The sequence below is a fragment of the Pipistrellus hanaki genome, assembly GCF_964339955.1.
Source record: "Pipistrellus hanaki genome assembly, chromosome: 5".
Taxonomy (NCBI): Eukaryota; Metazoa; Chordata; class Mammalia; order Chiroptera; family Vespertilionidae; genus Pipistrellus; species Pipistrellus hanaki.
In genome coordinates, this window is record NC_140507.1 from 456045 (window position 1) to 481811 (window position 25767).

Here is a 25767-nt window from a genome sequence, read left to right on the forward strand (position 1 = left end):
AGGTTCAGAGAGTACAGCATTTCTGGTGAAAAATCCCCACAACACGCGGTGGGTGTTTTAAAGGGAAATCTATTAGTGATGTGCGAGGGGCGGGGGCCGGGGGCGGGCGGCGCGGGCTGGGCCGGCGGGCCCTGAAGTGGGGGCTCACCAGGGCCCCTGCCCGCTGCTCCCCGCGCCGCGCCCCTCCCTCCCGCCCCGTGGCCCCCTCCCCGGTCTTGTTGTGACAGCTCCTGATACTGTTTATTGAGGTGCATGTCAGGTATAATTAGCAATCGATATGGAAAACGTTTCCTTGCACCCAGCACGCCTCTGACGTCAGAGCCGATTAGCGCTTCTTATTGGTCCCAAATTCCCCGGGCCGCGGCTAATTACCGGGCGCTTGATGTTGATAAAGTAAAGCGCCGCGCGCGGGCGAAGCATGTGTAGGGCTCCGGGTCCCTGTCCGCGCCGCCGCCGCCGCCCGCGCCTCCCGCCGCTGGCCCAGCCCGGCCCCGGCCCGCGCCCCCGCGCCCCGCCGCCGGCCCCGCCGGCCCCCCGCGCGAGATGATGGACGGCCGCCTCCTGGAGCACCCGCATGCCCAGTTCGGGGGCTCGCTGGGCGGCGTGGTGGGCTTCCCCTACCCGCTGGGCCACCACCACGTGTACGAGCTGGCGGGCCACCAGCTGCAGTCCGCCGCCGCCGCCGTGCCCTTCTCCATCGACGGCCTGCTCAGCGGCTCGTGCGCCGCCGCCGCCTCGGTGGTCAACCCCACGCCGCTGCTGCCGGCGGCCTGCGGGGTGGGCGGCGACAGCCAGCCCTTCAAGCTGTCCGGTAGGCGCAGGGTGCGGGTGCGGGCGGGGTGGCGGGTGGGGCCGGGCACCCTCTGAGGCGGAGGAGCGAGTGTGGGGGTGCCGAACTGGCCGCCTGGCCCAGGCGGCGCGCAGCAGCGGGGCGGTGGGTCTGGCTCGGGCGGTGGGTCTGGCTCGGCGGCGGCTGAGCGCGCAGCGTCCTGTGCTCGCCCGCAGACTCGGGGGACCCCGACAAGGAGAGCCCGGGCTGCAAGCGGCGGCGCACCCGCACCAACTTCACCGGCTGGCAGCTGGAGGAGCTGGAGAAGGCGTTCAACGAGAGCCACTACCCCGATGTGTTCATGCGCGAGGCGCTGGCGCTGCGGCTCGACCTGGTCGAGTCCCGCGTTCAGGTAAATCCGCGTCCCTCCTGGAGTGGCGCCGGCCGGCCTCCGCGCCCGCCTTTGTTCTGTGGAGCTACGCTCGGCTCCGAGCCCGCTTGGCGCTAGCCGGCGGAAAGGTGGTGGTGGCATTGCATATTCTGGGGCTCAGGGGGATGTAGGTGGAATTACCCTAAAAGTCCAGGCAACTCGGGAGGGGCCGGCGGCCGCTCCAAAGTAGCCAGAACAGCAGCTGCGTCCCAGCCGGGGAGTCCTGTGGCGGGTTCTGGCGACCACGAGCAGTGAGGTCTCAGCTTCGGAGGGAGAGCAGCCGCTGGGTTTGGAGGAGGCGGGAGAAGGCAGGCCCTCGCTGCAGGCCCAGGGGCTCTGGTCCCAGCCCCGCACGGAGGCCCTGTCTGTTTGCCTCCAGCCGGTAAAATATTCGGGCGGAAACAGGTATTTATTTATTCTTTGCTTGGACCGAGCGGGCAGCTGGAGGAAGGGGTGCAAAAACTTAAACAATTAACAGTTTGAGGAAAAAAGGTGTCTGCATCTTAATACCCGTTATATCCTTTTCTTTTCTCTTTTCCCGTAATTTGATTTTTATTTGGAGACTTCCAGTGCTATTCTATTTAAAAATACAGCGTCATTTTGGTGGATTGTTTATTCAAGATGAAATGAGCATAATTAGGTGTTTCCCTGAAGTGCAGAAATCATTCTGGTGGTGAGTGCGGGCAGAGTGGGCACCGGGCTGGAGGCAGAGCTGGCCAGGCCGGCTCAGCGGGGACAGCTTTGTCTAAACCCTAGCAAGTGCCGGGCCTGTGCGTGGCCTCTGCTCAGGGGCCTTCGGTTTGGAAAGCCTCTGTGGGCTTCCTTCTAAGTGTTTTGAGTGACATTTCTCCCTAACACGGCGATGAATAATTCCTGGTGACAATGCAGCCCAGTTTGCACCCTCAAAAAAAGTATTTTAAAAAGGTATGTTTCAGGAAAGGCCCTTCCAGTTGTGAGAGGTTGCAACTTAATGCCCTCATCTTGGCATGAGCGGCTGCAGCGGGGCCTGGGGCTACGGGCAGCAACAAAGAAGTGGAACGTGCACCTGAGCCTGGGCTGGGACTGCGCCGCGTTGGAGCCACGGTCTAGGCTGCGTCCCCCCAATCCTGAGCTCCCGGAGGACAAGGCCCGGGAGAGAGTGGGGGAGGCAGCTGGCTCCTGCTTCCCTGCCCCCCCACCCCATCCCAAAGCCAAGCAGCTGGTTTGAGGGCACTGTTTCAGAGGCCTGGCCTGAAGGCTCCAGAAAGAGAAGTGTGTGATTTTTATTCAGCTCAGCTCTTCAGGCCTTTCCGGAAGAAGCATCCAGGCTTCCCTTCACGGGAAAGGCTAAAATCTGGGCTTTCACTCCGTCTCCCGGGGGCTGAAGGCAGGTGTGTGAAGGGCAGAGCCCAGCCGCCTGGTGTCCTCCCAGGCCAGGCAGGCTGCTTAGAACAGGAGCTAGGAGGAGTCAGGAGGGGCAAGGCCGTGTCCCTGCCCTCTCCCTCCTTCAGACCAGGAGTCGATGAGCCCCATCAGGGGCCAGGCAGGCCCTGCCCAACGAGGGGGCAGCTTCCAGTTCCTGAGGTGAGAAGCTGGAGGGGGAGCTGGCCAGAGGCTGCTCTACCTCCTCCAGGTGGAAAGATGCCCTTCGGAACCACCGCATCCTGAGTGCGACACCCAGCTCCGTGCTGGCCCTGGCCGAGCCTGGCCCCCCGAGGTTGTGAGGCCTGTCTGGGGGAGCGGGGAGCCACAGCCCAGCAAGCCTGCGGGCTCGGGCTCATCGCGCCTTCCTTTTCCCGCCTGGCTGCTCTAGGTTTGGTTCCAAAACCGCCGGGCCAAGTGGAGGAAGAAGGAAAACACGAAGAAGGGCCCTGGGCGGCCGGCCCACAATTCCCACCCCACCACATGCAGCGGCGAGCCCATGGACCCCGAGGAAATCGCGAGGAAGGAGCTGGAGAAGATGGAGAAGAAGAAGCGCAAGCACGAGAAGAAGCTGCTGAAGAGCCAGAGCCGTCACCTGCACTCGCCAGGCGGCCTGTCCATGCACAGCGCCCCCAGCTCTGACAGCGACAGCGGCGGCGGCGGCCTGTCCCCGGAGCCGCCCGAGCCGCCGCCCAGCGCTGCGGCCAAGGGCCCCGGGCACAATGCGGGCTCCGGTTCGGCGCCCGCACCTCCAGGGGAGCCGCCGGCTCCGGGCACCTGCGACCCTGCCTTTTACCCGAGCCAAAGAAGCGGCGCCGGCCCGCAGCTGCGCCTGGGCCGCCCGGCGGACAAGGACCCGGGCCCGTGTGCGCCGGGGGCGGCGGAGCGCGGCGCTGCGGGCCTGCCCAAGGCCAGCCCGTTCAGCGTGGAGAGTCTGCTGTCCGACTCGCCGCCGCGCCGGAAAGCCGCCCCGGCCAACGCCGCCGCCGCAGGGCTGGACTTCCCGCCCGGGCTGCCCTGTGCGCCGCGGACCCTCATCGGCAAGGGCCACTTCCTGCTCTACCCCATCACGCAGCCCGTCGGCTTCCTGGTGCCGCAGGCCGCGCTCAAAGGCGGTGCGGGTGCTGAGGCCGCGCCCAAGGATGCGCCGCCCGCGCCGCCCGCGCCGCCCGCGCCTCCTGCGCAGGCCAGCTTCGGGGTCTTCCCTGGGCCGAGCGGCGCTGCGGACTCGGCCGACGCTGTCGCCTCCCCAGGAGCCCCGACCCCGGCCCCTTTCCGGGACCCAGCTGTGGCCGAGGGCGGCGGCGGGGACTGCCCGGACACGGGGGCCTGTGCCGTGGCCCCGCCGCCGCCGCCACTCCCGCGGTCCCCCGGGCCTGGAAGGCCTGGAACACGGGTGCCCAGCCCCGCGGGGGAACCAGCCATTTGCGGGGCCGGGGCCCCTGAGCCAGGCGCCGCGGCAGTAGCCAGCGCTCTGGATGGTGAGGAGGTGGACATGGACTGAGGCTGCCCTAGAGGAGCTCAGCCGCACCACAAGGGCTCGGTTCCGGCTCGGTTCCGGCTCGCGCGCCATCAGGTGATCGGCTTAGAAACACTGCTTTTCCCCCCCTTCAGCTCGGACCTAGTCAGCAACAGCAGGACTTGGGGTGAGACCCTCCTCCTCTCTCGGGAGGAAAAAGAAAACCTAACCCATGGTTCCCCCAGACCCACAACAAGAATCCTCAGCCTTGTAAAATGCAAAAATGTCTAAGAATATTTATATATGTACCATTTTTTATAAATAAAGCTGGTCAAACGCAAGCTCTCCGGTCCATCTTTTTCCAATTTCGGAGTGCCCCTCCCCCGTCAGTGCCCTGCTCCCCCCTCTCAGGGTGGGGCAGGGCAGAGGCTCGCCTCCCCGCGGTCTGCGCTTAATGCCTCCTTTTGTGTGGTGTGTTTGTGTTTTCTGATTGAACAAATTTATGCAGCCGCAGCTCCCCCGCTCCTGCCCTCCCTCGCTGCCCCCTCCCGCCCGGTGCCCCCACCCTCGCGCGCACCCCCTCGCACTGGCACACGCCGGGCGCGCAGCGCGGGGTGACGGTGCCGGGGGCTGCCAGGGCCGGGCCGCTGGGCTCCTGCAGAGTTTTGATATGAAAGTAATTATTTTCCGGTGGCTGCTGCGGGGACTGGGTTTCTTGCCCAAAGGGTTATTATACATTACCGATTTCTAGTGATATGAAATCACATAAACTTCTTACAATAATAGAATTAGCATGAAAGGCTGGGGTGTCAAATTGAAATTGGAGAATAATAGCGCTGGCAGCTGGGGGAGTGCGCGCGCATATTGGAGCGGAGATGGGGAGTCGTGGGGCGGAATTTTCATGAGCTGCCTCTTTGTCAGCGCTCTTGTAGCCGCTATATTAAGATAGATGCCCAATGATATCCCTCATTGTTCTGTCGCTTATATTGATGTTGCTGCGTTATCAGCCTATTGATCATGTGTCGCCTGTAATAGGACAGGCGCCGCCAACGCGCCTCTTTACAAAAGCAGCGCACATTTGTTCTAATAGGGTCCGGGTCCCCGGGGGACCCTCCGGGGCTTCAGGACATCTGCAGCGGAGAAATATTAGCAAACTTGGCTGGAGCCTGCAGCCAGCCCCGGCCCCCTCCCCTGCCCGCAGCTGCCCCACCCCGAAGTGAACCTCCACCAATCCTCCGTCTTCCACCCCCCCCCCCAAAAAAAAAATCCCAACCCTGGGCCCTGGGTCCTTGGCGCTTCAAAAGCCACCAATTCCCCAAGAAATTGGGATCCCAATTATTAAAACCATTAATTCCACTGAGGCTGAGCGCGCGGAATGATGTTTACAGCCTCGTTAAATATCCCTGATCCCTCCTGGTCATCAGGCCTTTATTTGCAAATAAATTGAGAATAATCAGAAGGACAGCTTTCCTCCGAGCGCGGTGCAAATGAATTTCGGAGCCCAAGTCCCTTTAATAATATTTACATAATTTTCGCTCAGTGACTCTGATATTTGCTCTCTAGGAGACCGAGCTTATAGGAAAAATAATTAGATCAAAAGAAAAGTGAGAGGGGGAAGGAGGAGCGGGAGAGGGGTGGATCCGCAGGCAGGAGCCCGTGGCACTGGAGGCCCAGCTCGGCCACCGCCGGGAGCTGGGAGATGGTGGGGAGGGAGCGGGGTCCGGGAGCAGGTTGCTGGGGCTCAGCCACAGCCCTTGCCCCCTCGGACCCGGCTCCTGGGGTGGCCGCGGCCGTCTCCCCTGACCGGCTGCGTCCTGCCCACTTGGCCTCGGAGCCTTTGTCTCAGGCAGGCAGTCCAGTGTGGCCTGGGCCCACAGTCAACTCTCCCCTCTTCTCCACTCCCACCCCCATTAAACTGTATTTAAAGTGTCATTTAAATTATGAAATTGTAGCAGAAAATTGTGCGTAAAATGCCGGTTATTTTATCTAAGGTGAACAATTTGTCTGGCAGCGATAAATCGCCTCCTTCCTTCAATTTGCAGCTGTTCATTTTGGTGGCGGCTGAGCCGAGTGGGGGAGGCCTCATGTTTAATGGATTTGCAGTTTGAATGCTGGAGTATCGCTGGCTGCACACTCGTGTCCTTAAGGTGAAATTACTGATTTACTTAAACAGTTTAGCTTTTTCCTGAAAGCCCCAAAAGCAGCAGGCTGTGTGATTCTAGACAAACTATCAATCGATCTGGTCGAGCCAGCCTCCAGGAGATGTGTCCTTCATGAATCATACTTTATGAATTCAATTTCTACCAGGAGAAATTTTCAATTTGAACGCCGGATCATTATGGGAGAGTGTAAATTGTTTTTGCTCTATTATGCATCCGACGCCATCATTTTTCTTTCTAATTACGGAGGTGTCAGGTCGAGCTGTCATGCAGGCGCTGATTTTCAATTTAACTGATCATCATACATTCATTTTCCCATTTGATAAATCTGCTATCTAGACGGCTCGCCATGCCCGGAATATTAAGAGCCGAGCTGCAGCGAGGCGCCGTAATGGGGGGATGTGTATGCAGCAATAAGTGCAGATCAGGCAGTTAATTTAGCACCTCCTGATTCCCCATCTCCATTTCTCATTTCCAATTCTCCAAGGAGCGGAGCAGCCCAAAGGCTACGGCGGCGGCTCCGCTCTCCAGCCGAGGAGGAGAGGAGAAGGGGAGCGGGAGCGGCGAGGCAGAGAGGGGAGGAGGAGGGGAGAGAGGGAAAACACCCTCCAAAACGCTTGTTTTCTATTACACAACTTCCAAATTAGGATATCAAGCTTAATTAATGCTAATTGAGTTCTTCAATACGTGTTATTTTTATTTAATAGAAACAAATTTGCACAATTAATTATCGACATAATTTCAAGAGTCTCATTTGCAAGGCGAGCTCTTCTGAATCAACTACCCCAAGTCAACTAAGGATTTTGTTTTATTCTGCAGAGGGAAGAGAAAGATCCCCCACCTCTACCCGGCCCCCCCTGCACCTGTGATGCTAGCTGTAGATTTGGGGTGGCCTGGGAGGCCTAAGTGGGGGGTTGCTAGAGGGCGGTGGGGAGGGGGAGGGGGAGAGGGGGGGCCTCTGTGTTCCACCCCGGGGAACCTTGCAGGCGACTGGTCAGCGGAGCAGACAGGCGATGGCGAGGAGGCCGCTGTCCCAGGGCAGCCATCCCCGGTGGGGTCGGGGACAGCGGCAGCGGAGGGCGCCCCCATGCTAGGCTGAGCGGCTCGGCCGTTCTCAGCAGCTGCTCTAGAAGGAGTCCTGTCCAAGAGGTGCCTGTGCCGTGTGTGCGCATGGGGCAAGGTGGGCGAGGGCCGAGGGGGGTCCACCTGCTCTGGGCCAGGGTCCCCAGGGCCAGGCCCCCTGCGGGCAAGCTGATCGGGTTTGATTGTCGAGCGCATCCCCTGTTGTCTATTAAAGGGCCGGCCCTGCCTGCGCTGCACCGGAGCCGCTGTTCGCTAGGCGATCGGCGAGGCGCAGGCTGGTTTAATTTTGTTGATAAATCGGCTCGGTGGGGGCGGGTGGGGGCGGGGCGGGGCCGGGGGAGCGCGGAGAGGGGGGTTGTTTCTTTGCTGATTTATTTTTAACCCGAGGTTGTACAAGCCCCTGACAGTTTGGATAAATTAGCCAGGCCTCGCAGTCTCCTAATGAGAGGGTATTATTTCGGCACCTCGGAAGGAGCGTGAAAAATGAGAGAGACTCCATCCGGAGGTGTCGGATCGATTCAGGATCAGGGTGTAAATTATATACAACTAAATATCCAGCCGTCCATACCGCTGCTTAATACGGAGCTTAGAAATGCAACATTAAACAAAGATTATGAGAGATGGACGCCTCTGGACCGAGCCCAGCTCACTGCTCAGCCGGGTCAGCCCTGGCCGCCCGCGAGGACTCGGAGGAGGAGCAGGCGGGCGGGAGGCGGGGGCGGGTTAGGACCGGAGCCAGACCGCTGGCCCGGATGCCCTTCCCTTCCTCCCACAGCCACCACGCGGAGCGGAGCAGGCCGCAGAGGCTCCACTGGTCCCCGCCTGGTTCAACCCCTCCCGCCTCCCCACCTCCCCCACCCCACCCCAAAAGCAGGGCCTCCCCTCCCAGCGCCCGGAGAGGTCCCGGCTGGGCCTGGGCTCCAGTGTGCCGGGTTCCAGTGTGCCGGGCTCCAGTGTGCCGGCGGCGTGGCCGGACCGCACTCCCCACCTGTGCGGTGCTCAGTCAGCCGCATGGGAGAAGCGCGGGGCTCCCAGGTCCAGGCGGAGGGGGCAGCCTTTGGGGTGGGCGCAGGGGCACATTTGGGGCGCTTGGTTCTCACCTCCACTCAGAGCTGAAGGGACTGGAGTGCAGGGGGCCCCTGGAGTGCAGGGGACTGGAGTACCTGAGGGGAGGCCCTGGCGGGGCCCAGCTGTTGGCTCCAGGCCCTGGGGGGGGGAGTGGGAATGCCCTGGCGGGGGGGGGGGCTGCTGGCATCGGAGTGCCCCCCACAGGCGGAGAGCTCCCTACGGGGAACTGCCCAGCCCTGCAGAGCCGAGTTGTGAGACTGGAGAGGGCGAGGGGGCCCCTCGGCCGCCACTCTGTCCTCCTTCCTGCCCAGGGCGCCTGTCCCTCGCCGGCCTCGGCTCTGCTCTCCCGGCCCCGCAGCTGCTCCCCCCAGGAAGGGAGCGGGCGTCCGCGTGAGGGTGTTGCAGTAATGAAAAATCAGAGCAGTTAAATCGTAAAATTTGGATTAAGAAGCTTGAATTTAATACACACGCACCACATTTATTAAAGCATTAGAATAATTGAAATTTGCTGCGGCAGCCCGTCCAATCTGTTTAAATAATTCTATGGGTGTCTTGTTGTGATAAAAGATTATCTAGAATTCTATTAAAGGCGCAGAAGCCTGCTTTGTAAATCCTATTTGGGGACTTTCAATAACTATCGATAATCTCATCTGCACAGAACCCCCACCTCCCCGCGTTATCGGAAAGTTTGCGGCGCCTCCCGGGCAGCGCGGGGAAGGCCAGCCGGCCGCCAACCAGCACCTGCCGCTCGGCCGGGTGAGGGCGACCTGGGTGCGCAGGGCACGGCCCGTCCAGCCCGCCGGCCCTCCAGCGTGGGCAGCGCCTGCGGCCTCCCTGGGCCCTCGCCCCAGGCCTGTGTGGGCGGCGCGGGGCCCCCAGGCTCCCAACCACGCGCTGGGCTGCGGGAGTGAGGCACGCGGTGCCATCGCTAATTGCTGCTAATTTTGTTTCATTAACTTTATTTACTCTTGAACCCTTAATTGTTTCCATTTATTTTTAGTAATTTTATAATGCACTAATAATCCCCCTTTGCCTGCGGACGCCTCCTCCCCCTCCCTTCCCTCGCTTCCTCCCTCGCTACTCCCTCCTTCCGCGGGCCTCCCAGGCCTCCTGCAGGCCCGCTGCTGGGGTGGCGCAGGCTCTGGCGCGGCTCCGAACTCAGGGCTCCCTGGGTGCCGTCCCCTAGCATCCTGCCCGGAGGGTGGCGGGTCGGTCGGAGGCTGAACTTGGCCCCACACCGCCCCAGGCCGGAGAGGCTGGAGGGGCTGCCCGTCTCGTGGGAAGAGGGACCGCCGCGGCCTCGGAGGAAGGAGATTCGCTAAGGTCACCCCTCGGACAGGGCCGCTCTGGGATGGGGCTTGTCCTAGCCCGCCCTCGGGCCTTCCGCTCCTCTGGGTTCCTCCGTGGCCTGAGCCCGCGGCCTGAGCCCATCTGCGGAGCGCGGAGCGGCCAGAGCACCAGGCTGGGTGGACCCAGGACTCGCCTCCGCTGCTCAGCCCCTTCCCTGGGGAGCCGCGTCCCCCGGTCCCGCCCGGCCCCCAGGACCCGGCCCCGCGCCTCGCTGTTATTAGACAGCTCGCGGGATTGTCTGCGGGCCTCCTCTTTCCTGCTAATTATCACCTTATGAAAAGTGTTTCATTAAGAAACTCTGCTTTTGATTAATTATCGACAGAATGCTGACCAGAAAGAAATGAAATTAATCTCTGACCCCGTCTGGGTAACACTGGAAATTCATCACATATCCTTTTAATATTGAAACACAGCGCAGAATTTTAATAGAAAATATTGTTTTTCCAAACCTCCAGTCTTTATTAATGCCCCTGGGCAGGGAAAGATATTGCTGCAATATAGCAGCCTTTGTTCATTTTAAATTTATTAAACATAATGCACTTCATTTTCAAACATTTTACTGTTTCTTTTTAATTTCACTCAGTGTAAGTACAGAATAAAACCTTTTTAAACATTTAAGATATTGAAAACCCATATACGGATGTGTAACGGGAACGCTCCGGCCATCAAATAAATTTAAGTAGAAGCAATTGTAATTTTAAGCTCCGAAGTATTATCCCCTTCAGACATTGAGGCAGCATCGGTAACGTCAAGTGAAAGTGCGAGGAGGGAGCTCGGGCCTCGCTGGCCCCCAGACATCCTGGAAACGGCTCCTGGAGTCAGCGGGTCCCCCAGGTCCCGGCTGCGGGCCGCTGAGCCCCCTCCCTTTGGTTCCAGGGAAATCCTCCCCAGAGCAGGCGCTGGTAGTGAGGTAGCCACCTACCCCCCTCCCTCTCCACCGAGGGCCCCTCCCTGGACAGGACTCCGGGCTTTCCCAAACCAGACGGTTTCTCTCCCTTTCCTGAGTCATGCAAGGCTGCCCCCACCCACCCCAGCCAAGGCGCTGTCAGGTCATCCCCACGGAGTGGAGCAGGCCGCCCGGTTCCCAAGCCTGGGGGAGGGGGCTCCCTGGAGAGCAAGCCCTTCCCCCTCCTTCCGGGCCAGCTGCTGCCTGAGGAGCTGGGGTGGGGGGCGGGGGAGAAGGGGCACCTATTCTCAACCCCAGCCCCCAGTGCAACTCCCGCCCTCGTCCCCTTTCCCGAGGAATCCAAGCCCCACGGTTAATGAGTCATGAAGTGTGAGAACTTCCTGAGACCTCAGCCTCCCTGATGCCAATTCCAGATGTGGGGGAGGGAGGGGTGGGTCCTCCAGGCTGGTGAGGACCCAGCCACTCTGGTCCCACCCAAGTGTCCAGGGCCGAAATGGAAACAGGCAACTTCTCCACCGAGAAATTACTCTTCCATTTCTTGTGGCGCTCCTGGTGCCCTATTTCACGGCACGACAAAGGGGATATTACTTTTAAAACACTATGAAATACCAGGTCCTGTCCTCTGTGCTATTTCAGAGGAATTCAATTTTCTCTGAATGGTGAGACGCTCCAGCACATCTTTTGGGGGCTGATCCGTGCCTCCTGGGGAGGGAAAGGGAAAATCAGAGCGTCTTGGTGTCTGGGCCACACACGGTGTCCCTTCACACACACCTCCACTCAGAGGTGCTGAGGTGAACTCCGCAGACATGTCTCCGGAATCCGATACAATGTTGCACTTTGTAGCAGCCTGCTCTGAGCCTGGGCCTGGGAATTCTTTATTACTCGCCAGGCTCATTCCCCGGACCTGGGCGAGTGACTATTTACAAGGTTATCTGTAATCTGTCTACCTGGAGGACTCTTCTGAACCCCCACATTGCTCCCCCCCACACACCCCACACACACACTATTCTGTTTGATGTTCTGATGTCATGGAGAAGTTGCTGTGGCCTGCTAGAAAAAAATGTTTCCCCCAACACACACACACACACACACACACACACACACGCACACGCGCGTGCTCTGAGATCAAATATTCCATTGACCAGACCCAGAGCAGACACCTTTGTGGTCAGGCATAGGGAAGATGCTGGAGAGTGTCTGGCCCTCAGTTTGAGCTGAGATGGAGGGCTGCAGCAGACAGCACAGGCAGGTTGGGGACCAAGAAGAGGACCCCAGCTGGGCCTGAGCTGCTGCCCCAGGAGCTGGGAGCAGAGGGAGAGGGACTCCGAGTGAGCCCTGAGGGAGGTCTGTAGAGTCCACACAAGTCAGGATATTTCAGGGTGTGTGTGTAAGGTGTGTGTGTGTGTGTGTGTGTGTAAGGGGTGTGTATGTGAGGGTGTGTGTGTGTGTGTGTAAGGAGGCTTCCCTACCCCTAAGCTAGGATGCAGTACCTTGGAAATAATACCAGATTCCCCTTCCAACTCCTTTGCCTGAGGCCGCTCGCTCGTCCCTCAGAGAAGAGGGAGGGGACCCCAGAGGTCCAGCTTGGTTCTGACTGCCCTGCCCAGGAGCTGGCTCCCCTCTCTCCAGCGGGAGCAGGGGAGTCCACAAAGAAACTCCAGTGGGACTGGCTTGTGAGTCTCCCCCCTCCACCACCTCTACTGAAAGGAACAACAGAACCAAGTGCAGAGGCTCCGCCGTGTACGCTGCGTCCAGGCTGGCCGGCCGTGCGTCCTGCATGGCCTCCTGTGGGCGCGGCTCAGGTGTCTCCCGGCCTGGCCCCTACCTTGCAATTCTGTGGGTTGGGGTCCAAGGTTGCTCTGCTTCTGAAGCACATCACGTGGTCTCAGCTCCAGGCTCCGCCCCCGCCCCTCCCATCCCTACACTCAAATTTCCTGTAAGCAACTGCTTGCTGGAGTTAAGAATCTTTCTTTAAAAAAAAAAAAAAAGATAAAGTGATTTAAAGATAATTAATTGCATTAAACTATTGACTAACTACCTCACTCAATAGTAATTCATTTAGAGAATATTAAAATCGGAGGAACAATAATAAAATTGATGCCAGTTCCCACGGGGAGGGAGATGGCCAGCAAATTGGATACTTTTCTTAATCTGGCGTAAATAATAACATGCCTGCTCCCCTCCTCTCTGCGGCCAATTCCCCTATCATTTATTCCAGACGCCGAAGCCGGGTTCATAATTGATATCAGTTACTCAGTGAGTGCCTTTCCATTTGTTCTTGTTATCCCTGGTAATTGCCAAGTTCAGCCTCTCCGAGTGGAGATCTGGCTTTGTGGGGGGCCCCTCTGGCTCCCCCAGCTCCCTCTGCCTGGTTCCCCACAGGCAGGCAACGGTGGGGCTGAGCCAGGCTGGGAGTGGGGGGCTCTGGCAGCCACCCCCGCCATGTTTTTTTCTCATTCGTGACAGTTTGTCCTTCCTGGGACAGAGGCACACAGGCCCCCAGCCCCGCCTTGGGACAGCGCAGACCTCGGTGGACCTGGGTGGCTGGACGATGCCTGGGCACGGACCACCCGGAGCTCCTCTGCCACCGTGGCAAACCCAGGGATAGAGCCTCAGCGACAATCAGGTTTTTTTGAAAATTGGTGGATAGAAGTGAAGAATCCCAAACTGACATCGGGAAACGATGCTGTGGAGCGGGAGGGGATGGAGGGGTGGAGGGAGGGCTGGCGCTGAGAAGGCGCTGGCCGAGGCGGTGAGCCGGGTCAGCAGGAAGGGAGAGGGGCCAGGACCAGCGCCAGGCCCACCTCCCCCGACCCAGAGGCCCCATGGCCACGGCCCCGGCCCGGAGTCCCAGCGGCGTCCATCCCGAAATGACTGTTTCGTTATTTATTCACTTATTTATTCACTTATAAAGTGTTTACTGAGCTCGGTGCAGATGTAACATCTCATTTACAGCGTGGCCTCGGGGCACAGAAACAATTGGCAACAAAAGAGAAACTCCGGAGAATTAGAGAAAACACACAACAACACGAGGGGGGTGGCGCGTGCCGGGAGGAGCAGGGAGAGGGACGAGAGCAAACAGCGGACGGACGGGTGGACACCGGGTGGAGGCCCCGAGAGAGGCCCCGGCAGGAGGCGGCAGCCCGGCCGAGGACGCGGTGGGGCTCAAGGGGGTCGCCGGGCCCCGCCGCGGGCGGCGTGTGGACCTTCCCTTCGGAGCGCAGGGGCGGCTTTGGAGAGGCTGGGGCCGCGGACTGCGGTGCGGACTTGGCGGGAACCCCATGCGGCGGTGCCAGGCCCTGGTCCCCTCTGCGAGGAAAGGCGGGCCCTCCCCCAGCTTGGCTGTCCCTGGCGGCGGGCTCGGGCCCCGCCTCGCCTAACCCGGCCCTGGCGCTCCTTCGGGTTCCAACCTGCTGGCCCGGGCCGCGGGGCGTCCGAGTCCGCTCCGACCCCGAAGCCCTCCGCGGTGCAGCGGCCCGGCCCCCGTGCCGCGCGGACAGCGGGGCGCCGGGAGCTGAGGCCGCGGCCTGTCCCCTGCGCCCCTGGGCCGCGAGGTGCAGGGTCCGGGCGCCTCCGGGGCTGCGCGGACCGCGGGGCCCGCCCCCGGAGAGTCCGGCCCGCGGCCGCCCGGCAGCGGCGGAGGCCTCCCCGGGGCCCGCCCCCCGCAGGGCCGACGGGAGGCAGCTGCGCCTGTTTAACTGGGAGCCGGTTGCCTGGCAACCCGAGGCGGCTCATTACCGCGGCCACAGTGATTAACCAAAAAGGAAAATAAAAAATAAAAGAGGGGAAAGGGGGAAGGAAAACAAGTACGAAAGGAAAAATGGGGGAAAGACGGGGATGTGAGAGTGAAATGGGTTATTTAATTAGCTAATTGATCATCCACTTCTTAATGATTCACTTAATTCAAAGGGTGTAACTGCGCCGCCGCCCTCCCAGGCTGGGGTGTGGGTGTGGTGCCAGGATCTCAGAGCCCTCCAGCCGCGGCCAGGCTCGCCTTCCCCAGCAGCCGGTACCCACGGAGGCAGCACCCGGGAAGGAGGCGGGCTTTGCCAGGCCCGGGAGTCCTTCCTCCGGGCCCTGCCGGCCTCAGCCCCGGCCTCCCGGTCCAGGTCCACTGTCCGGGCTGAAGTGGGGAGGGGGCAGGCCCGCTTGAGTGAGCGGCGCTGGGCGCTGACAGGGTGCGTCTTGTCCAGGGCCCTCGCAGGTCCTCTGGGGCGCTCTCCGGAGCCTGAGCGGGAGGCGGTCTCCACCGGAAGGAGAAGAAACGCGGAGAGAGCCAGCCCCAGAGAGCCAGCAGGGATAGATGGAGGAGGGAGGAGGAGGGACAGTGGAAGCTCAGGCAGGCCCAGCACCCGGAGGGGCCGGGAGGCAGGGCCCGGGTCAAGGCTGAAAGGCAGGCTGGTGGTGTCTCCTGTGCCTGTGGCTTCAGGGAGCTGACCCCACGGTGTGTCCCTTCACTGCAGGCAGGAAGGCCAGCCCGGGTCCCTGATGGGGCAGTGGGGGCTCTGAAGGACGATCCGGACCCCGTAGGAGGACTGAGGCCTCTGCTGGACCCCTTCTTCCAACCCCACACCCCTCCTCCCAGGAAGCCTCCACGCTGGGAGCAGAGAGCAGGCTCAGACTGGAGAAGGAGGCCTGCGGGCGGGACCCTGAGGGTGGAGGGGACAGAGTCAGGAGGGGCCGATGCTGGGTCTGGGGCGCCAGGACCTGAGGGCGGTCCCTTCCTCCTCTTCTCTGGGCTCCCCTCCTGCGTCTGGGATCCTCCTCTCCTACACATGCCTCCCCCTCCAAGGGCTCCCCCTAGGCCGACCCCTCTGGGCTCCTGCCACCTGGAGAGCGTCCAGAGCAGCTGCTCTGCCGGGGCTGGAGTTCTGTTCCGAGGGCCTGGGTAGCAGAGAGGAGGCAGCCAAGCCTGGAGGAGGCTGGTCTTGCCCTGGGCCCTGTGGTGGCTGGGAAGCACCAGCTAGAGCCTTGGCCAGCCTCCCTCTGCGTCCTCCTGGCACCCGCACCCAGCACCCACACCGGCCTGCCCTAAGCCCCTATGCCATCAGGTCCTCGCAGGTTCACCAAGTAGGTGGGAGCTTCCCAGGGGCAGGCTGGACCTCCGAGAGGGAGGAGTTTGCCCAGCCGGTGGGGCTCTGGCTGACCTTCCACCTAGGAACCAGGAGGTTAGGGCACAGGCCTGGGCTGCGGGCTCCATCCCTAGTGCGGGGCATGCAGGAGGCAGCCGATCCATGATACTCTCATCATTGATGTTTCTATTTCTCTCTCTCCTTCCTCTCTGAAATCAACAACAAAAAATATTTTAAAAAGAAGAAAGTGTTTACTAGTCGAGACAGGGTCGGTGAAGAGGTGGCTGGTAAAATGGGGTCGAGAGGGTGGTCCCTGCTCCAATGGGACTGGTGCCCCACAAGGAGGCACAGGACCGACCCTGTGGGGACCCACGGGGAGATGTCCTGCCACCGCCAGAGAGGCCCAGGCCCAGGAGACAGCCCGCCGACCGTGGGCTCGACCTCCAGTCCCGAGCCCAGGGCCCTGTGCTTCTGCTCTGAGTCCCACCCAGTCCGGACTGTTCATCCTTGTGGCCTTGGCGGGCCCTGCAGCTGTGTCACCGAGCACGCGGGCCCAACGGAAAGGAGGGCCTTGGTGGTGGCTCTGCCTGTCTCCTGGGCTCTGAGGTGACGCTGGGTGGGTCTGCACCCCCAGGCCTCGTGTCCTCACGGAGGAAATCGCTCCCTTGGGGGCTCTCCAAGGGCTGAGGGCTCTCTGTCCCCCAGGACTAGGCTAGGGCAGAGGAGGGGCTGCTGTCCAGCTCCCCTGGGCGGAGCTGGGCTCCGGCCCTCTGTCCCTGGGGCTTGGCGCTGCGCTGTCTGTCCAGGTGGGAAGAGAGGCTGGTGTGGCCGTGGCTGAGCTTCTTGGCAGGATGTTCCCAGTGTCTGCTGCCGATCCGTAGACCTGGACTGTGGGATTTGGCCCATTCTCCCTCCCTGCCCCTTCTCCCTGCCCGGGCGGACATCCTGGGCGTTAGGGTGGGTTTCTGCAGCCTCAGTGACCACACCCAGGCGGGCCTAGGCATTTGCAGAGACAGCCTGGCCCAGCCCGGAGGGGGTGGAGAGGGGGAGGGATGGCCCCAGACTCTCCTGCTTCATCACAGCATCTCGTGCTGGGAGCAGGGGAGCTGTGCACCCCGCCAGCCCACCTCTTTCTAGCAGCCACTCGGCCAGGTCTCTTCTGTCTGACCCTCAGGGCACAGTTCTGCCCCGCACCAAGTCGGGGAGTGCTGGCTCGGGAAGAAATGGGCTGCCGTCGAACGAGCAGTGTCCAGGAGGCCTCAGACGGCCTGCACGGGCTTCAGTCCTGACCTCAGTCCTGTGTGCTGGTTCCTGTGGGGCAACCCTGCTCCGCAGGCAGGTGCAGGCAGGTGCAGGCGGGTTCAGGCGGGTGCAGGCGGGTGCAGGCAGATGCAGGCGGGTGCAGGCGGGTGCAGGCGGGTGCAGGCGGGTACAGGCAGGCAGGTGCAGGCGGGTTCAGGCAGATGCAGGCGGGTGCAGGCGGGTGCAGGTGGGTGCAGGTGGGTGCAGGTAGGCGGGTGCAGACAGGTGCAGGCGGGTGCAGGTAGGTGCAGGTGGGTGCAGGCGGGTGCAGGTAGGTGCAGGCGGGTGCAGGCGGGTGTGGGAGCGAGGTCATGCTATTGGCACAAGGGCGACCCTCCCGGGGCCTCTGGTGGAGGTGACCACTGCACCCAGTCCTCTGCCTTTCTCTGGGGCCCTTTCTCCCTCTGACTGCAGAGCCGCAGGAACCACGAAATCAGTTCTGAAAAATACCCCTTCCTTCCACTGCTAATCCCCTAGCTCTGGTAATTAAGTCGATGGTAGCCTAAATTGTTCTAAACATCTTTTTGGGGATTATATATTTTAATCATCATTACCCAATGAATATTTGATTATACAGTCATCATACAATCGAGAGTAAAAAGTGTAATCCAAAAAAGGGGCGTTTAATAAAACTTTAGGCGGCAGGGGCCGGACCCGGTGACGGGGTCTTCCAGCAAGGACCTGCGCTGCCTTCTCTGTGGGAAAGTAAGGCTGTGAGTTCAGAAAGAAGAGAACCACGCTGTGAGCCCGCCCCTTCCTGAGTGACAGGTGTCTTCTGGGAGGAGCAGTCTCGGAACGATGTCTAAACAAGTCACCAGAGTGTCTCGGGCGCCTGGAGCTGGCCATGCCACTTTGAGTCCGTCCGGTGGCTGGTGCTTTCAGATGGGATCTGCCCAGCTCCCTGCCCTGAGGCCATGGTCGGCTCTGGCCCTGCCCCCCATTCTCCCTTTCCTCTCCCCTCCTCTCCCCTCCCCCTCCCCCATTAGGTTGGCAAAGCACGGACAGACAGACAGACAGACGGCAGCAGCCTCCCCGCTTGCCAGCTGTGTGGCCTGAGGCAAATTGCTTCCCCACTCTGTGCCGAGTTCCCATACTGCAAAGTGGAGCTGCTATCGGGCGAGGTCAGTTTGTGGGAGCCGAGTGAGGTCATGCTGAAAGCCACCTCCTCACGCGTGTGCTGCTGTCAGTAGCTTAAAGGGTCCGGCAGAGGTTCCCATGGAAACTGCAGGAGGTCTCCGCGTCCCCACGTCCAGCCTCTCTGTTTAAAGCAGGGGAAACTGAGGCCCCTGAGAGGTGGAGAGAGAGGGGCCAGGTGTGTTCTCTCCCTCTGCCCTCTGGCCCCCAGAGCTGCATATGCAGGCAATGCCCTGCAGTGTGCCCGGCCGCCACAGGCACCGCACTGGGGCTGGTGGGGTGCCTGGATGTGCCTACACTGCACCCTGCTCGGCTGCCGTCTGTGGAGCTGCCCAGCCCTGGGGACCCATCTCACCCAGGACCCGGCCGGCCCTCAGCAGCTCACAGGGAAGGGCTGACTCTGTTCACTCTGACAGGAGCTCACTGTCTCCCTGCGTCACAGGAAACCTGGAAAGTGCACGCGTGGGCAGCACACAGGAAAAGCTCCCTGACGTTCCAAGTCACAGGTCCGATCTGGTTCAAAGTCCCTGAAGCCCTGGCTGGTGTTGCTCAGTGGATAGAGCGTCGGCCTGAGGACTGAAGGGTTCCGGGTTCGATTCTGGTCAGAACACACGCCAGGGTTGTGGGCTCCCCAGTAGGGGGCATGCAGTAGGCAGCCAGTTAATAATTCTCTCTCATTATTGATGTTTCTGTCTCTCTTCCTCTCTGAAATCAATACAAACATATATATATTTAAAAATGCCCGAGGTTTCCTAGTCACTACTTAATACGGGCCCGGCACTCAGGCCCTTCATCACACATTGTCCTGCCACTCATCCACACCCGCTGCCCACTGCCCTCCGCCTCGCCCTGCCTGGCCGACTCCTGCTCCCCCAGGCCCCACGCCAGTGCCCTCTCCTCTGGGAGGCCCTCCTGAATCCGGGAGGCGTGGGGAGAGGGAGGACCCGCCCAGGGCAGGGGCGGGGGGAGGCTGGTCTCTCTCCGGGCTCTCTCTGCACACCTGCCCCTGAGTCAGGGGTCCCCACTGCTGGCTTCCTTGTCAGTCCCATGCCTGACCCTGACCGGCTTCCACGGCGAGGTCACCAGGGCGCCCATCTCGCAGGTGAGGACACTGAGGTCGGGGGAGGTCAGCCCAGGGGTCCAGGGTGCCTCTTCCTGCCCGGCCACCACCCCTGGGCCCCCGGCCCCCTGGAGGCCCTGGCCCTGCCCTCCACCCAAGGCCTCCGGCTGCCTCGTGCCTGCCCGTGGCTGACGAGACCATGCTTGCGCCCCCTCTATTGACGTCTGCTGAAATCATTTGAGACAAAGTTACTGCGCAGACATTAGAGCCACTTTTCAGAGCGAAACATCTGTCACTTAGCGCTATGACGCCACAGGGACGTGCTTCACAACTATCTTGTTGCACTTAATTTATTTTCTCCGCACACGGCGAGGCCGGGCGCTGCTGGGTGCGCAGTGTGGGCAGGGCCAGGCCCCGCGCACAGCGGTCACGCCGGCCTCCTGAGGCCCCGGGGCCAGGCCTGAGTGATTTATTCCTCTTCGACCTGCCAGGGGCCGTGAGAATGCTGCTGGGCCACCTTCCCTGCCGTCCCCCCACCCAGCGGCAAAGGAGCTGAGCGGGGCTGGGCAGGCTGTAAGCTGGCATGGCGGCGGCCGCCCAGCTGGGCCGAGGCCTGGGGCCTGCTCATCCCACGCCTTTCGCGCAGTCCCCCCGAGCCCGAGTCCCCGTGCTGGCCCTCCGGGCTCCGTGCCCTTCCGGGACACAGAGGCTGCAGGCCAGGGCCTCCCAGGCCACGGCGAGCCCCACCCTCAGAGAAGCTCACGCCCAGGCCCTCGCGGCTCCTCTGAAGAGAGGACAAGGGGGAGCAGGGGCTCAGAGAGGCTCAGACACTTGCCGAAGGACACACAGCGGGCAGGGGCTGAGCAGGTGTGAAGGCAGGTGCATGTGGCCCTGCAGCTGGACCCTGGCCTGCTCTGTCTTCCCAGGAGGGCTGGCCAGGCTGCGGGAGGCAGGCGGAGGCTGGACAGGTTGCGATGAACAGTCCCTAAGCCAGGCTGTGGGGCTGAGAGTGGCCCCACCCTCATTCCTCGTGCCTCTGACATAGGCGATCCTGCCCTCCTGGCCACCTGAGAGCCCCCCCCCCAGCAGTGGGGACCCCTGATTCAGGGGCAGGTGTGCAGAGAAAGCCCGGAGAGAGACCAGCCTCCCCCCTCCCCTGCCCTGTGGTGGGTCCTCCCTCTCCCCACGCCTCCCAGGACACCTGGGCGCCCACAGCCCCCTGCAGCTCTGTCTGGGCCTCTCCTTAGGAACCTCGCCCAGCGTGCAGGGTGCTGCTCACGCCTGGTGTCAGCAGCCCTGCTCGGTGTGTTTGCTGCATCCCATTGAGAGGGATCATCATGTGTGCTGGGTGCATCCAAGGGCATAGGACAGGAGGGCACTTGGGTGCAGGTACAGGGGAGGGTGGGTGCAGGTACAGGTGGGGTTGGGTGCAGGTACAGGTGAGGGTGGGTGCAGGTACAGGGGAGGGCAGGTGCAGGTACAGGGGAGGGCGGGTGTAGGTACAGGTGAGGGCGGGTGTAGGTACAGGTGAGGTTGGGTGCAGGTACAGGTGAGGGTGGGTGTAGGTACAGGTGGGGTTGGGTGTAGGTACAGGTGGGTTTGGGTGCAGGTACAGGTGAGGGCGGGTGCAGGTACAGGTGGGTTTGAGTGCAGGTACAGGTAGGTTTGGGTGCAGGTACAGGTGAGGGCGGGTGCAGGTACAGGTGAGGGTGGGTGCAGGAACAGGTAGGGCGGGTGCAGGTACAGGTGGGTTTGGGTGCAGGTACAGGTGGGTTTGGGTGCAGGTACAGGTGGGTTTGGGTGCAGGTACAGGTGAGGGCGGGTGCAGGTACAGGTGAGGGCGGGTGTAGGTACAGGTGAGGGTGGGTGCAGGTACAGGTGGGTTTGGGTTCAGGTACAGGTGGGTTTGGGTGCAGGTACAGGTGAGGGCGGGTGCAGGTACAGGTGAGGGCGGGTGCAGGTACAGGTGAGGGCGGGTGCAGGTACAGGTGGGTTTGGGTGCAGGTACAGGTGGGTTTGGGTGCAGGTACAGGTGAGGGCGGGTGCAGGTACAGGGGAGGGTGGGTGCAGGTACAGGTGAGGGTGGGTGCAGGTACAGGTGGGTTTGGGTGCAGGTACAGGTGAGGGCAGGTGCAGGTACAGGTGAGGGCGGGTGTAGGTACAGGTGAGGGTGGGTGCAGGTACAGGTGGGTTTGGGTGCAGGTACAGGTGAGGGTGGGTGCAGGTACAGGTGAGGGTGGGTGCAGGAACAGGTAGGGCTGGGTGTAGGTACAGGTGGGTTTGGGTGCAGGTACCAGGTGGACTCTTCCACTCCGATGACCCGACTTCCTGGGAGGGGAACTCCTTCCCGTCCGTCCCTTCCGCCCAGAAGAGCCCACTCCCGGGTGGGCCTGGGTTTGCCCTCCGCGGGCCGCAGCGATGGATCCCACACACAGGGGCCGAGCTGGCAGGCTGTTCTCTCCGGCCACTTACGCCTGATTCGCAGGATGGTCTCCGCCTGGCGGGGCGGACGGCCAGGCGCCTCCTGAGCAGCGACCCCCCCAGCGGCATGAATAATTTAGTCTCTAATTAAAAGTGAGGTCAAGCCATGAGCAATGACTGCCGTCCCGGCCGTGAGGCATTACATTACAGGCAGGTAGAGGCAGGCCGCCGGGCTCCGGGTGACACCCCACACCTTCCGTCTGGCCTGCGAGAGGGTCCCCAAGTGGGAGGAGTGGTCGGCAGACCCAAGAGCCAGCCCCGGCCAGCCCTGATGTCACCTCCACCATCTCCCCAGGGCTCCCTCCCCGGCCCCTCCACCTGCGGTCCCCACACCAGCTCCATCCGCAAGTCTGACGGCTTTGTCACTCCACTCAGCTCTGCTCAGAAGTCACCTTGCAGGGCAGAGCCACCGGCTCCCACACCTCGTTCACTCCAACTAACCATCAGGCAGGGCCTGGGCCTGGGCCCCGGGTTCCAGCACCAAGGACAGCGCCTAGTCAGTCAGGCTGCTGGTGGTGGTGGGGAGGGTCCCTGGGGAAGCTGCCCTGGGCCCTGAGGGGTGAGGGGCAGGGCTGGCCTGCAGGGGCTCTGCCCACTTCCTCTCCCTCTGTCCGGGTCAGCCCAGACCCAGAGCTCGGCCTGCGGTCCATCCCCTGAAAGTCCCCTCTGTCCCTGTGCTGTCCCCTCTGCTCCGGGCGCGGGAGGAGCGGGAGAGGCTGCAGAGCGGGTCCTGGCCCGGGCGGCCTCAGGAGAGCGGCCGGAGGCGCCCAGTTTCCTGAGGAGTCGAGGCTGCGCTGCCTGGGGTCCCCACGGGGTGGGGGAGCCTGTTCTGGAGCAGGGGCTGTGGGAGGCGAGGGTCAGAACCCCCCTCCCCGGCTGGGGCACAGGACCGGCCTTCCCCACAGGGGCTCCCCACCCTCTCCCACCCCCTTGGCATCGGTTTGTATTTCCCCAGCAAAGCAGTGAGGGGTGGTTGAGGGGGCACCGCGGGCCCTTGAGTAGCAGATTAAAGATGGATATTTTGTTTGTTACAATCAAGACCTCTGATTTCCGTTTTATAAATTTTTAAAATATTAATTATATTTTGGAAAGTACGCCGAGGTGAAGGCACAAGCCGCCACCCAGCTTAGCTGTGAGGAGGAGGTGGGGCATTTTAATCCTCCTCGTTAACTTATTAAATTTCCTTTATTTACATGCGCTCCCACTTCCATTAGCATTGTAACAGGTGCTCATTAACAATTTATCATGTGGAGGCGGGGAGCCAACAGCCAGCATTGCTACAAAGTTTACTCTTAATTACAAGGAGCCGCTTCGAGGACAAAACAAGGCAGGCTCCCTCCAGCTCCGCCCCTCCCCCTTCCTGCCCCCTGATTTCTCCCCTGCCCCCTGCCCCCTGCTCCCCTCCCCTCCCCCTCCCCCTTTCCCCTCCCCTGCCCCCTGATTCCTCTCCTGGCCCCTTCTCCTCCCTCTCCTCCCCCCTGCCCCCTCCTCCCTCCCACCCCCTTCCCCTTCTCCCATCCCTCCCCCTCCCTGTCCCCCTCCCTGGTTCAGGCCTAAAGGCTTCCAGAATGCCAGGTGTCTGCTTGCTCTGGTCACCCCGGGCTCTCAGAGAGGGGGCGGGGGGCATGGTGAACCTGAGGCAGGGCAGTGAAGGATTAGAAAAGACAGAAGAGAATAGAGCTGGGGCTAGGTGGGCCGCTGCCCTCTGATTGGAGAGTGCCATGGCCTGCAAGCCAGTCTTCATGTTACAGCCGATTCCAGAGGCAAAGTGAGGGCGTGGTCAGGACATTTACAACGTTCTCTCGGGTTTCGAATCTACTTTCGAATCTACTCAATCGCGTGCACCTGATCAAGCTTTGTTTACTTGCTGCACCTCCCACAGCCAGTCACTCAGCCACGTGGGACCACAGGCTCGGACCATAAGGTCAAGCTGACAACCATAGGCTTGAACCTGTCCAAACGCTTTAGCTGCTCTCCACACCCCACCCCTGGGCTGGGGCCTCCCGAGCGCTGAGGGCTGCAGAGCTGGCAGACCAGGGCCTGTTTGCCAGATTGCTGGGACGATGGTGTTTACATGCCTGTCTGGTCCGGGGCGGGGTCGGAGGGGGGAGCTGGACCCCACAGGAAAGCCATGGGCTCCAGCTGGGGTGCGGGTGCAGAGGCCTCGCCAGAGGGAGAGGTGGTGTCTGCAGGTGTGACTGGACAGTCCCCTCGCCTTCCCAGGCCCCTCAGGGCGGAGCTCCAGAGTTCCGCCAGGCTGTGGACACTCTGATGCTGCCTTCTCCAGGGAGGACAGCCCCTCCACTCGGGCAGGAGCCCACAGCCTCTGAGCCCCGGCCTTGACACTTCACTGCCGCCCTTCCTTGTCCCCTCTGCCCGCTCCGGGTCCCAAGGGGCTGGCATGAGGGAGCCACAGGCAGTGTGGCCCGGCCCGACCTTGGTCACCTCGCTCCTCAGAGGGGGCCAGTGAGATGAGCTGTCTGCACATCCATGGGGTAGTGCCCCGACCTTACAGGCAGGCTGGCCCGGCACATCCTGGGCCCCAGGCCTCCTCACGCACCTGCAGCTCCGGCCAGGGGTGCTCGGGGACCCCATCTCCTCACGGCTTTGCTGCCCCCACTGGCCTGGGCAGGGCCTCCTTAGCCTGAGACCATCGCCCTCCCCATCACTGCCCCCGGCTCCGTGACAGCACGTGTCCCGGTGCTGTGGCAGGTGGGGCTCGTACCCTTCATCCCGCGCCGACTATTTCTGCCTCTGAGGAGCCGGTCGCCGTCGGGGTCACTGTCTGTGGACAGGCAGGTGGGGGTGTAGAGGGTGGCCTGTGGGAGCCGCTGAGGTAGAGGGAGGAGCAGGGAGCTCGCCGCCTCCCCATCACTCAGATGCTCAGCCCAGGCAGAGTCCCAAGTGAGAAAAGGAGTCCCTTTGAGCCTTATGGGGCTCAGGCAGAGGTGGGTCTCAGAGGTCCAGGCGTCTGAGGGGCAGCCAGGGGTCTGAGTTCACCACAGAACTGATCTCTCTCCAGGCTCCCGGGGCGGCCCCTGAGAGCAGCAATGTGCTCCTTAAACGTGTGTTTCATTCCTTTCTCTGCTCCAAGTGGAGACACTGTGGTGACTCGGCCTGCAGGCTCGGCCTGCAGCCTCTGGTCCCGACTGAGAAGCTGCTGGGCACGTTGTTGGACAGAAGGTGCCCACGGGGCATTTGCTGACCTCGCCAGCCTCACCCGGATGCTGCTGGTCTCAGCCACCCCTCCGGCCCGGTACAGGGTGGGGTGGGGGCCAGGACCCGCATGCCCTGTGCCCTGCACCCCAGCCCTGGCCAGGACCGGGCCACCTCTCACGCGCATGGCGCATCGGCCACTAACCTGGGTGACTTTAGGCCGTCTGCTGCAGCAGGTAAATGGGCACCATGACCGTCCCATTGGGAGCACGGGGCAGGCATCTGCGGGCCGACCTCAGCGCTGCCCTGACCCCCACGCCGGCGTCCCTCTGGACGCCACGTCCCGCAGACAGCTGTGAGGCATCAGAGGGCACCACAGTGTCTCCACTTGGAGCAGAGAAAGGAATGAGACACACGTTTAAGGAGCACATTGCTGCTCTCAGGGGCCGCCCCGGGAGCCTGGAGAGAGATCAGTTCTGTGGTGAACTCAGAGCCAACGCTGAGCCCGGGACGGGGCTGTGGCCGCTGGGCTATGCTGCCCTCCCCCCCTTCTTTCCCTCCGCCGCACCTGCCAGCAGGTTTGGTCCCATTTATGCGTCCAAGGCTAAGTCTGACCTCAGTTCTCTTGCTGCCAGCTCCAGGCTCTGCAGGATGTGACCGTGGAGCCAGAGCCCTGGGGGCGGTGGGAGCCAGGAGCCCCGGCAGAGGTGGCCACCCCGCAGGCGGCCCCCTCAGCGAGCTCTCGAGGGGGCTGAGCCTGCCTGGATCTGAGTGCGGTCTCCACACCCTGAGTGTGGACACTGGGGGGCATGGCCTGGGCCGGGCGCCCTGGGGTCCTGTGGGCTGGTCGCTGGTCGGGGTCGGGGTGTCCATTGCCGGAGGCACTCGGTTCCGTCCCCTTCTGCCTGGTCATCGTCCGAGGATCCTGGGAGCCGC

General features: G+C 61.9%; 1 protein-coding gene across 2 annotated transcripts in view; it reads left to right on the forward strand.

The window, feature by feature from the left end:
- The window catches only part of UNCX (UNC homeobox), a 33347-nt gene extending 28947 nt beyond the window's left edge, over window positions 1-4400 (forward strand). The window contains exons 1-3 of one of the 2 annotated variants that reach the window (XM_084886257.1): window positions 380-811; window positions 1006-1181; window positions 2992-4400. In XM_084886257.1, the coding sequence (XP_084742383.1) occupies window positions 544-811; window positions 1006-1181; window positions 2992-4104 (1557 nt within the window). In that variant the 5' untranslated portion in view covers window positions 380-543 and the 3' untranslated portion in view covers window positions 4105-4400. Of the gene's footprint in view, window positions 1-379; window positions 812-1005; window positions 1182-2991 lie in introns of those variants that run through there. The other variant, XM_084886258.1, reaches the window with a different exon arrangement.
- The last annotated feature ends 21367 nt before the right edge of the window (window positions 4401-25767 follow it).